Raw genomic sequence first — 12,969 nt, forward strand, 5'->3', positions numbered from 1 at the left:
TGCTGTGGTGGGTGTTTGTGTGTTCACATGCTGTGGTGGGTGTTTGTGTGTGTTCACATGCTGTGGTGAGTGCACTGTGTGTTCACATGCTGTGGTGGGGTGCACTGTGTGTTCACATGCTGTGGTGGGTGTTTGTGTGTGTTTACATGCTGTGGTGGGTGTTTCTGTGCACTGTGTGTTCACATGCTGTGGTGGGTGTTTGTGTGTTCACATGCTGTGGTGGGTGTTTGTGTGTGTTCACATGCTGTGGTGGGTGTTTGTGTGTTCACATGCTGTGGTGGGTGCACTGTGTGTTCACATGCTGTGGTGGGTGCACTGTGTGTTCACATGCTGTGGTGGGTGTTTGTGTGTGTTCACATGCTGTGGTGGGTGTTTGTGTGTGTTCACATGCTGTGGTGGGTGTTTGTGTGTTCACATGCTGTGGTGGGTGTTTGTGTGTTCACATGCTGGTTTCTGTATCCAGAGATCCGGCTGCAGTTCAGGCTTTGATGCAACTCAGTATCTATAAAGCATTGCTCTCCATTACCTCCTGATTGGTTAAATAAAGAGCTGAATAGCCTATAGGTGAGCAGGAGAGAAGGTGGAACTTCCAGGAGGGGGGAAGGATGGGGGGAGAGAGAGAGAGAAAGAGGAGGGAATGTGTGTCTCAGGCAGGACCTTGGGATGCTAATGGAGGAGGCCAGAGTGAGGCTAAGATGGCGGTGACCAGCCACGAAGCTGGGAAGGAGGCCAGGCCAGCGTTGTCAGGTGGGAATAGCTCAGAAGCTACCCAGCTACAGTGCCTTTCTCACTTTTATGGACCCCAGCAGAGCCCTAACTGACCATGGCCTCGGGTCTCCAGGGGGTCTGTAATCCCAGCTCTTGGGAAGGCTGAGGCATGTGGACCACAGCTTCAAGGGCAGCCTGCTCATCTCAGGGTCCTCCCTGGAATCTATTAAACTCCCACACACAACCCACCAACCAAACGGGCCTGGGACAGACCCTCTCAGGGCACCGTACCTGGCTTGGCAGCTCAGCAGCAGCATGTCCCGGTTATGAATCAAGATGTAAAGCAACACTAGGAAGGCTTTGGCTCTGATGGGAGTGGACGGGCTGTCAAGTAAACGGATGACTGTAGAGACAAAGTCCTGTGGAAGACATGGAGAGGTCAGCTCGTGGCCTGCAGTGAGCAAACAGGGCCAGGAGATGAAATCTCATCACCTACATTTGTGTCCTTAGTTTGGTCCAAACCCACATGTACTGCTATTTCACCTAAACCTGAAATTAGCCGGTATATGTTAACAAAAGCATCCCCGCCCCCTGTTGATTGTTGGCCTTAATTCCTGGGCAAATGCAATCCTAATTCCTACACCTATATCCTGCAGGAGGGCAAGAAGATGAGACGGGTTGAAGGGAGAGGACATGGGAGGGACTAGGAGGAGGGAAATGAGGAAGAGGTGATGTGATTATAGTTTAATTAAAAACATTTAAATGTTTAAAGAAAAAGATAAATTTTCAAATGGTGAGTTATTTGCTCAAATTCTGAGCTGAGTTCAAATCCAGCCCACTTAAAAACTAAAAAGTAGTCAAGTATAAACTGTTAGTGTGTCAGGAAGTACTGACAGGAAGTGTGGCAGGAAGTACTGACAGGAAGTGTGGCAGGAAGTAGATGAACCAGATAGAGGCCGGAGGAACACTCAGATTTGAGTCTCAGCAGAAGCGTAGTCGCACAGACAGAGTTCTTACGTTGAACTGACAGAGCTCTGTGGGGCTTAATAAACACACACACACACACACAGTGGAAACCTCAGGGTTCTTTGGAGAGTCAGTTGTGTTGGATATACTGTTTTGCTGGGGCAAACACATGAAGGAGTGTTGTCCTGAAGTGGACACAGGTGAAAGTCTAAGGCCGACTCGTGAAGGAACATTTCATTGAAGCAGACACAAGGCAAGCATGTGAAAGGACATTTGATGAGGGATTCTTCACTAACAACACACATGTATTGGTCCACCTTACATTGTTTAACTGAGCTGCATTTGTTGGAACTCCATAGAGAGAAACACGCAAAAAAAGAAAAAAAGAAAAGAAAAGAAAAAAAAGAAATTCTGGTCGTGTGCTGGTGGCTTCCTTGGAGAGAAGCGCGTGCTGAGGCACGGCCTGTGGAGAGCACGTGATGTTTGGAGGGTATAAACAACTTGACAGACAGTGACAGAGACAGAGCTAGGCTTGCAGGTATGGCTAGCTGTGCAATGCTTGTGGGTCTCATGTCTTCGCTGATCTTTGCTTCCCTGAGGGAGGCACAGCCAAGCCTGTCTCCTGGTCTTCCTCCAGGTCCCGCCTGCTGACGTGTGCCGAGGTTGAGCCTGGCTGTCTCTGCTAGATTGTGCCACCGCTGCTGATTCACGTTTGCTCTCCCCACTCTACAGAGCTGGACTGCTGCCGTGTCCATGAGTTTGTGAGTGGACCAAATTGCTGCTGCTGACCTGGGAACTGAACTGCCGGTTTCCAGTCAACACAGATGGGAGTTGCTCCAAAGGACTTTTCTAAACGGGTCCACTTCCCCCATATCCTTTCTTTTCCACTACCACTGGTGGGCGGTGGGCTTCAAGGGAAGTTAAAGCATTTAAGAACCATCATTAAAAATAGGACTTGAAAAAATTAAAATTGCACTTGCACGCACAGACACACTCCAAACAGTTGAGCTTCCACCAGGTCTTGTCTGATATGACTGCTGCAGGGCACAGGGGCATCGGAGTGATGCAGAAGTTTTTCCCATAGGGAACATCACTGGGGTGAGCCCAGACCTGGACTCAGTCTGCAGTCTGGATACTGAATCCATGCCTGTTTCTCCTTTTAAAGTTCCTGGTTAATTTTTAAGAGGCATTCAGTTAAGTAATTGGAATGAAAAAAGGCATACTGCTCACATTTTAGACAGGTCAGAAAGCTGCCAGCATGGTTAAAGACAGACACACAGAAACTCCTAAGTGGTGACTTTCATTGGACAGGCATGGTTAAGGACAGACACACAGAAGCCGAAAGTGGTGACCTCCACGGTGTGGAACACACCAGCCTTCTACACACACCAAGCACACATACACACACACACACACACACACACACACACACACACACACGCTCAGCCTACTCTCACAATCGTCATTATAATAGCCAAACTCAGAATGCTCCTGACTCTTCTTCCCCTCTTCCATGTCCAACTGCACTTTCTGTGTCTTTCCTGAGCTCATGCACGCTCTGTATCTCTCCTGTGGTGGTCTGAATATGCTTGAGCCATGGGGAATGGCACTGTTGGGAGGTGTGGCCTTGTTGGAGGAGGCGTGTCACAGGCGGGCGGGCTTTGAGATTTGCTAGTGCTCAAGCTCTGCCCCGTGCAGAAGAGCGCTTCCTCCTGCTAGCCTGTGGAAGACAGACTCCTTGTGGCTGCCTTTGGATCAAGATGCAGAACTCTTGGCTTCTCCAGCACCAAGTCTGCCTGCGTGGTGCCATGCTTCCAGCCATGATGATAATGGACTGAACCTCTGACCCTGTAAGCCAGCCCCAACTAAATGTTTGCCTTCATAAGAGTTGCCTTGGTCGTGGTGTCTCTGCACAGCAGTAAACCTTACGGAAGACATGTCCTGAGTTCACGGATGCTCTGTTTCCCGCTGAGCTTCTACCACAGGCTGTCTTCAGCCTTCCCTTCCACCTGCTGTGTAAGCTGCAGCCACTGTGGCTATGTGGGTGCCCGCCACCTCTAACATCTGTACAGCCTTTGCCCCCCGGGTGCTGGGGCTGTGTCCCTCGGCTCTTCGTCCTGTCAGGTGGCTGCTGTTCTTTTCAAAATGCTTACATTCATTTATTTATGTGTGTGGCACCTGCTCCTCTTCTCTGGGTCTGCTTAGTCACCAGGTAGAAATAAGGCAAGACAGGAACACTGAACCCAGGAAAAGTGAAGGAATTCCCTACATGACTGCAAGGTGCTGGCTGTGACCAGCTCTGAGGGCTGCCTGTCCACACTCAAACTTGTCAGAGACTCCAGGACAGGTCTCTTCATGGAAAAAGAAAACCCTGAGAAAATAGATGACACACATGGATGACACTGGGACCAAGGGGTGTGATGGAGGAAACCACAATGAGCGGCAGGAGAGCTAGGAGTGACACACTAGGCACAGCTGCTATGTCCCACTGGAAATAAACCTTGGAGAAGTAAACACAAAAAGAGGCCGAGGTGGGGGCGGGGGAGAATGGAAGCAAGAAAAGGAGAGGAGAGATGGGGGCTGATTTAAATCTCAGAATGAGGAAACACTATCAATAATCTAATAAGAAGGAAGAAAGAGTGTGTGCAGAGAAGACGCTCAATTCATGGAAATGAAACCAAGAAAATATTGCACCTGCAGCAAAGGTGAATTTTCCTGATGTACAAATATCCATAAAAAAACCAGACATATAACACTGGGCCCTTGAAACAGTGGAGCCCCTTCAGCCTCGTCGGCACAGCATGACTTCAGACATCTTGAAAAGCACAGCATCCAATGTACTGGTTTGCTTTCTGCTGTGCTGGTAAACACTGTGATCAAAAGCAACTTGGGGAGGGAAGGGTTTATTTGACTTATGGGTCACAGTCCGTTACTGAGGGAAGCCAGAGCAGAAACTCAAGCATGGAACCTGGAGGCAGGAACTGAAGCAGAGACCGTGAGAGAACACTGTTCACTAGCTGGCTCTCTACCTCAAAATCAGCTATGTTTCCCATACAGCCCAGACCCACCTGACTAGGGAATGGTACTGCCCAGAGTGGGCTAGGTCCTCACGCATCAATCATTAATCAAGAAGCTCCCTACAGACATGTCTACAGGCCAATCTGATGGTGGAGATTCCCTCTTTCCAGAGGTCTCTAGGTTTGTGTCACCATGACAGCTGAAGCTGACTATGACACTCAAGTTGTCATCATTAATAGTCAAAGAAATATAAAGTCAGGAAAAATACTAATTCACTTTATGAAAAGCAGAACAGCAAAGATGAAGGTGTCCCTGCACAGAGATCAACCTTCAATACAGCTGACAGCAGGTGAGGGCTCCGCCCTGCCTACAACTGACAGGAAATGACCGCATCTCAAAATCCTGCAGTTTTCTTCTGACACAGCTGCTAATCTGAAGGAACTTATCCTCAGACTGAAAAACAAATGAATCCCGCATGCACATCCTTGCAATGGTAACAGAATCGCAAATAAAGCCAGAGCCATCAGCATCTAAAACAGGAAATCTGTAAGACGACGACACAGAACCAAAGCAAACCCACGGCTTCCCAGTGCACAGCGTGTTTCATGACAGGCATGGGCACGTGGGCAAGCCAACGTGGGTTACAGGAGCTGGCAGACACTGGTGAATGCTTGAGACTCACCGGCTGGCCCGCCTGGCCTACTCCAAAAGTTCATGCCAGTGGAAAACCTGTCTCTAAGGAAGCTGCCTCACTGCAGGCTCTCCAGGGGCTCCCCAGGGGCTTCCCTTGGGACTGGACTGTGTGCACGGTCTGTTGCTGCTAGTCGGACTGCCCATGAGTAGCCTGTCACAGTGTTCCCATAAACATGCATGGATATTCAAAGTCAGTCACTGTAATAATCCACATTATTTTCAGTGAGGGACTGGATTCCTAAAATCTAGGAAACACTAGTATTTCAGATAAACTTTAAGAAGAAATGGGACAATAGAGGAGTTCCATCTTCAAATCCATTTCTTAAAAACAAAAATTGGCTAGGTGTGGTGCCACAAACCTTTAATCTCAGCACCCAGGAAGCAGAGGCAGGTGGATCTCTGTGAGTTCCAGGACAAGCAGGGCTACATAGAAAAACTGTCTCACAAAACCAAGAACAAATAAAGTAAAATAAAGTAAAAATAAAAAAACAAAGGTCACAAATGGCTTCAAATATTGATTAATATGAACTCAAAACTGTTTAATGTAAACTTAGTGAACTTTTAGTAAAGGCAGATTTTTGAATGAGACTCTTCCTCACCCATAACCCACCAAGAACCATACAAATGGCACCTTTGGGGTAGACTGTGCCACTTCTTATCTCAGGAAGAAAGACCAACACAGCCTATGCCAGTTTTTAGTGTCAACTAAACACTGCTCCAAAATGCAAGCCTGGTCACCTTTTCTACCAGTCAGGTCAGGATCCAGGGCTGGTGGGAGGTCAGCATTAGCTGATTCTCACTGCAGAGTCCTGTGTGAAGTGGGTGTCAGTCACTGGGTACCCCAGGCATAGATGACACACAGATATGGACAGTTTCCAGGGCAAGGGTCCACACTGTATAAAGCTGTGTTTTCCCACAAAGATTACTAGTCTGCCAGCCCAGTGGAACTTACCAATCAGGGGCCATTTCCCTAAGTAGGGCGGGCATCTTGGTTCTGCTGGGATCCCTAAGACTCAGTGCTTGAATTTGTTCCCAATTAGAAGTGGGCAGAGTAACATTAACATCCTCCTCACACAGGTGTAGATGGCAGGGAGAGAGAAAATAGCAGTTATATGAATATGCAGAGGACAAGCAGAAATAAAGACAGGCGAGCAAACAGGTACATCTGCTTATATTCCTAACAGAAGATTAACACAGGTCATCTATCAGAGAGCTTTGTGTTTAAGAAGGAAAACAAGCACCTTAGGGTTCCTGCTGCTGTGACAAACACCACGACCAAAGGCAACATGGGGGAAAGAGTGGATTTTATCTTACAGACCACCATGAAGGGGAGCCAGGGCAAGGACGCAAAGCAGAGACCTGGAGGCTGGAGCTGAAGGAGGCTGGAGCTGAAGCAGAGGCGAAGGGCATGTGCTGCTCACAGCCTTGCTCTTCATGGCTCACTCAGCCTGCTTGCTTACAGCTCTGGGGACCATTGCCCAGGGGTGGCCCTGCCCCTAGGGAGTGGGCTCTGTCACAGCTATCTTTAACCAAGAAAACACTGCACAGACTTGCCTACTGGCCAATCTGATGGAGGCATTTTCTCAGTTAAGAATCCCTCTTCTCAGATATGTCTAGATGTGTATCAAGTTGACAAAAAACAAAAACAAAAAAACCCAAGTGTATGTGTGTATAAGAGTGTGTGAGAGCCGGGTGGTGGTGGCGCACACCTTTAATCCCAGCACTTGGGAGGCAGAGGCAGGCGGATTTCTGAGTTTGAGGCCAGCCTGGTCTACAAAGTGAGTTCCAGGATAGCCAGGGCTACACAGAGAAACCCTGTCTTGAAAAACCAAAAAAAAAAAAAATTGTTTAAGAGTGTGTGAGAGACAGTATGTGTGTGAGTGTGTGTGAGAATGTATGTGAGTGTGTGAGTGTGAGTGTGTATATATACATACATATATGTATTTGTGTGTTGCCACAGCACATATATACAAGTCAGAGAACAACTTTTGGAAGGTTAGGTCATCAGTTTGTCAACAAGTGTCTTTAACCACTAGGCTATCCACAGGTTCCCAGTAATCCTTTTCTTTAACTGATCCATCAGGTTGAGAGAGAAAGAGAGAGAGAAAGAGAGAGAGAAAGAGAGAGAGAGAGAGAGAGAGAGAGAGAGGGAGAGAGAACCTATCTGTGTGTGTACATGGAGGCCAGAGGAAACCTTCAGGTATCCTTCTTTATCTCTGCCTTTGAGACAATGTCTGTCACATGAACCTGTAGCCAGAGAGTCTAACAGCCACCAAGGTCCTCACAGCAATGGGGAGTCACCCAGCTTTTTATGTGAGTGCTGGGGATGAGTCCTAGGCCCTCACACTTGCATAGCATGTGCAGTTACCCACTGAGCCATTTTCCAGATGCCGAGCATAAGACAAATTAAGGGCCAGAATTCTAGCTCAGTGTTCGAGTGCTTACCCTGAATGCATGAAGCCCAGGTCCCATCCCCAGCCCACAAAAACCCGACATGACTGCACACAGCTCCAATCTACCCAAACCTGACATGACTGCACATAGCTCCAATCCACACAAACCCTACATGACTGCACACAGCTCCAATCCACACAAACCCAACATGACTGCACATAGCTCCAATCCACACAAACTCAACATGACTGTACACAGCTCCAATCCACACAAACCCAACATGACTGTGGAGCTCCAATCCCAGCACTGAGGAACAGAGAGTCAGAAGCTAAGAGTCACTTTGAGATACATGGGGAGTTCAAGACCAGCCTGGGATACTTGAAACCCTGCCTCAAAAGAAAATCTAATTGAGCTATTTTTAAAGCTTTGTTTGTTTGTTTGTTTTGGTTTTTCAAGACAGAGTTTCTCTGTGTAGCCCTGGCTGTCCTGGAACTCACTCTGTAGACCAGGCTGGCCTTGAACTCAGAAATCCACCTGCCTCTGCCTCCCAAGTACAGGGATTAAAGGTATGCGCCACCACTGCCGGGCATAATTGAGCTATTTTTAATATACTTGAATTTTAAAAAAAAATCAAGTAAATACCTAAGTGTCTGTGGAATTAGCAGTGTCAGAAATTCCAGCATAAGAGAATGAAGCACATTGATTAACCTGCCTGCACATGCTCACATGTCCCAAGCACAAAAACACTGGCAAAAAAATAAGAATTGTACTTGAAATCATAACATTAGTGTTACCATCCTGACCAAACACTATAAAACAGTAAAATTCTATCACATTAGAAACCAAGATTTCCAGCTTAAATTAAAAGAAAACGGGACAAAAAAATGTAAAACTATAAATGCCACCACAAGCAAGTGACGTACTTTTAAATATATGTTTGCTGGCTCTGTCAATCAAAAAGACTGGAGATGAGAAGCAGCCCAAGCCCAGAGAGAGCCCCTGCCAGACTCCTCAGAGAGTCAGGCGGCTCCAGATCCAGAGACAAGACATCCAAGCCGGAAACCATTGTCATATCACACAGCAAGATGCAAAGACCACAAGAGTCAAGACGGAAAGGCCCAGGAGGCAACTTGAAGCCTTTAGAAAAGAAGCTGTTCTGTGCTGCGCTGACTCACACAGCCAAATCAGAAAGTGAACACGTAAGAATATTCAAAGAGACGGTCTTTGGAGACCGCTAAGCAAGCAACTCATTATTCTGCAAGCCAGTAAACAATGTACCTAGCGTTTGCCCTGCCTTTGCTCTGGTGAAACGCACCAGATCGCTCCTCAGACAGCTTTCCAGCAGAGGAATCCCGAGTAATAAAGATAAATGACAGGATTCCAAGGCTGGCAGAGCCCAGCCTAGGCAAACGCCACCCAAAGTGGCTGAAACCTCAGTAAAACTGGATGCCTGCCGATTGTGCTGTGCGTGCCACAAGCCACCACAGCTCCACACATCAGAGAGGAGGCAGGGGAGTGGTCTCTCTTCTCCTGGGAGGAATCCATCCCCTGATGGACTTATTCTCCCTCAGGACTCCAAACAGGGATCTAGTCAAACCTGTAAGCACACACTACAAGGAACACAGGTCGTGTTAAACACTACAAGGAACACACACGTCCTGTTAAACACTACAAGGAACACACACGTCGTGTTAAACACTACAAGGAACACAGGTCGTGTTAAACACTACAAGGAACACACGTCGTGTTAAACACTACAAGGAACACAGGTCGTGTTAAACACTACAAGGAACACACGTCATGTTAAATACTACAAGGAACACATGTCATGTTAAACACTACAAGGAACACATGTCATGTTAAATACTACAAGGAACACACATCGTGTTAAACACTACAAGGAACACACACGTCGTGTTAAACACTACAAGGAACACACACGTCGTGTTAAACACTACAAGAAACACACACGTCATGTTAAACACTACAAGAAACACACACGTCGTGTTAAACATTGCAAGGAACACACACGTCATGTTAAACACTACAAGGAACACACACGTCATGTTAAACACTACAAGAAACACACACGTCATGTTAAACATTACAAGGAACACACACGTCGTGTTAAACACTACAAGAAACACACACGTCATGTTAAACACTACAAGAAACACCCCCACTCTCCAAGGTTTATACAGTCCTAGTTCACCCCAATAAACACACAAGCTGTTTTGTTGACTATCATCTAAGATAGCTGTAACATTGCAGAGCTGTAATATGGAAATCTTCCCAAAGACCTTCTCCTCCCTGCAATCACTGCCCTACCAGGATCCTGCTGCCCACCCATTCTGGACTCATCCGAGTCCGGACACACCAAGGGAAGGCACTGACTGCGGAACTTGGCTCGGCTCCATCCTTCCCTGTTGGTGTACAGCAGCACCTGGACATGCCAGGGGAAGAAACAAAAAATAGAACCACAGTATCTAATTTTTACGACTTTGTAAAATATAATACAACAGTATATCAAAAGTTTAAAAATAATCCTGCTTAAACTCTCCAGCTCTCTACCACAACTCAGTAAAGCTGCCCAAGGGTGACTAGGTTTTTCTTTGTTTCTTTTTAAAATTTATTATTTTCTCATATATTACATCCTGACCATAGTTCGCCTTCTCCTCCTGCCCTCCCAATCCATCCCTCCTCTCTCCCTTCTCCCCCAGGTCCTCTCCTCATTTCCCTTCAGCATTGGGCAGTGCTCCCATGGGTAGCAAGCATAGATATCAAGTATATAAACTGCAGTAAGGCTGGGCACCCTCACTTATATTAAGGCTGGATAATGCAACCCAGTAGAAGGAAAAGTGTCCCGTGGACCACAGACAGCCCCACTCCCACTGTTAGGAGTCCCACAAGAAGACCAAGCCATACGTCCATAACGGTGACCTTTTCTGTACAATGATGGTAGCATTTAATCTCTTCGAAAACTGAATAGCAAATATCCACACAGATTACTGAATAGTTCTTGCTTGCAGCCATAGCCATCTGAGGAACATCGCACTGGAGTGAAGACAAAGTACTGTGCTCGAAATTTAAATGTTCATGGATCAAGCTGTTTAAGTGCTGCCTTGAAAGTCTGGGATTGCCTAGGAGACAGGCCTTTGGGAATATGGAGTGCAGTGAGCAGGGTGGGTGGGTGGGGTGAGCAGGGTTGGGTGGGGGCATATCTGATTATGGTCACAAAGGTGAAAGGACTGCCCACTGTGGGTGGCGCCATCCCCCTGGCTAGGATCTTGGTCTGTACAGGCCAAGAAAGGAGCTTAGCAGCCTATGGTCATGGCTCTCTGCTTCCTGACTGTGGATGGATGTGACCAGCTGCCTCAAGCCCCCCATAGCCTTGACATCCCTGTCAGGATGGACTGTACTCTTGAACTGTGAGCTAAAATAAACCTTTTCCTTAAGTTACTTCATAAGAGTAGTTTATCACGGCAATAGAAACTAAGATACCATGCAAGTATATTATTAACATAACAAAATTGTAGCTTTAAATATAAAAAACAATAGACAGCATTTGATTCAGTAGGACCAGGGCCAACACAGTGGGTTTCAATGGCAGCACTCCACAATCCTCCACTGAGATTTGCAGAAGTCTGGTTTGAGAGCAGGATGCTGCCCAGTGTCAGGGGGCATGCCCTGTATGTGAGAGCACCTGGATCCATTGCTGGCAGCGTGGACAGACAAATGAAGTGGAGACTCTGATTTTAAAGGGTGCCTCGCCACCATGGCGGGTGTACAGAGTGCTGCTTGGAGAGTTCTCTTAGGAAGAGTCCCAGCCACCAGAGAAGCTACAAACATGGCTAACTTTGACCCAAACTATGGTGACCCTTTAAGGTGACATTAAACAACTTATATACAAACTATGTACATACATGGTCGATTTTTAAATGTGGTGCATCACATGGTGTTAGGCTTCTGAAACCATTGGGTTCAAATCACTCAGCAGAGGCAACATTCACATGTGGGCAGGTGTGCAGGAAGCCTGAGGGGCAGCACTCCCAGTGGGGCTCAGGCATGGAAGTGCTGGTAATACATGCTGTTCTTTAGTGGGGACAAGAATTAACACTTGGGAAAACGATGGCACAGAGATGCAGGCAGAGGCACTGTGCAGACCCGAAACTGGGAATCAGATAAAGGGTATCAAGAGCCCGGAAGGAGACAAAGTCAAAAACAGGAGGAGGAAGATGCCAGAGGTCACGTGAGTTACAGAGATTTAGAGCAGGGGAGGAATGGACATGGGTCACAGGAAGCAGAGAAAGCGAGCCCAGCCCCTCTCCCTGGAGGAAGACAAAGCACAAAGGGAACAAGCAGAGCTGTGAAGACTCGGCTTAAGGAGAAGCCTTACAGCTCTTACTATTTCTCCTCATTACAAGAAGACGGCACAAGCCACGTGCTGGTGCTAGTCACCAAAAGCAGCTAATTGCATCTTCCCAGGGAATGTTCTGTGGTACATACAGGAGTCTGACAAAGGTCAAAAGGCCTCCTTGGGCCTGCAGGATGGCATTCTATGTAGCATGCCCCACTGTAGGAGGGAGAGCCATACCTTCTCTTGGATCAGCCGCTGAAGATGAATCCCACAGGACAGCATGGCTGTGAACAGGGTCAGCATGTACTGCTGCACTCTGCAGATGGCAGAGGCCAGGGAGCTGATGACGGCATTGAGACCCACCTTCTCAATGACATTCTGGAAGGCGGTGGGAGACTGCCGTGTGATCCTGCACAGGGCCTGTGGATGCAGGAGCACAGATCCTTCACAGACTCTGAGGGTACTGAGCACCCCCAATACCCATTTTCGCCCCACACCTTGCTCAACACCCACACACCCCACACTTCTGCTCAACACACACACACACCCCACACCTCTGCTCAACACACACACACACACACACACACCCCACAGCTCTGCTCAACACCTACACACACACCCCATACTTCTGTTCAGCCCACACACCCCACACCTCTGTTCAACACACACACACACACACACACCTCTGCTCAACACACACACACACACCATGCCTCTGCTCAACACACATACACACCCACACCCCACACCTCTGCTCAACACCCCCACACACACCCCACGCCTTGCCCAACACCCACACATACACCCCACGCCTTGCCCAACACCCACACATA

The 12,969-nt window shown here is 47.7% G+C and overlaps 1 protein-coding gene across 4 annotated transcripts in view; it reads right to left on the reverse strand.

Annotated features, from left to right (window-relative positions):
* Ulk4 (unc-51 like kinase 4) overlaps positions 1 to 12,969 on the reverse strand; it is a 308,678-nt gene that overhangs the window by 216,071 nt on the left and 79,638 nt on the right. For all 4 annotated transcript variants that reach the window (XM_031345897.1, XM_031345899.1, XM_031345898.1 and 1 more), the window contains 2 exons: positions 12,374 to 12,556; positions 1,000 to 1,127 (listed from right to left, as the gene is read on the reverse strand). In XM_031345897.1, coding sequence (XP_031201757.1) covers positions 1,000 to 1,127; positions 12,374 to 12,556 — 311 coding nt within the window. The remainder of the gene's footprint in view (positions 1 to 999; positions 1,128 to 12,373; positions 12,557 to 12,969) is intronic.

The sequence above is a fragment of the Mastomys coucha genome, unplaced genomic scaffold, assembly GCF_008632895.1.
Source record: "Mastomys coucha isolate ucsf_1 unplaced genomic scaffold, UCSF_Mcou_1 pScaffold23, whole genome shotgun sequence".
Classification (NCBI taxonomy): domain Eukaryota; kingdom Metazoa; phylum Chordata; class Mammalia; order Rodentia; family Muridae; genus Mastomys; species Mastomys coucha.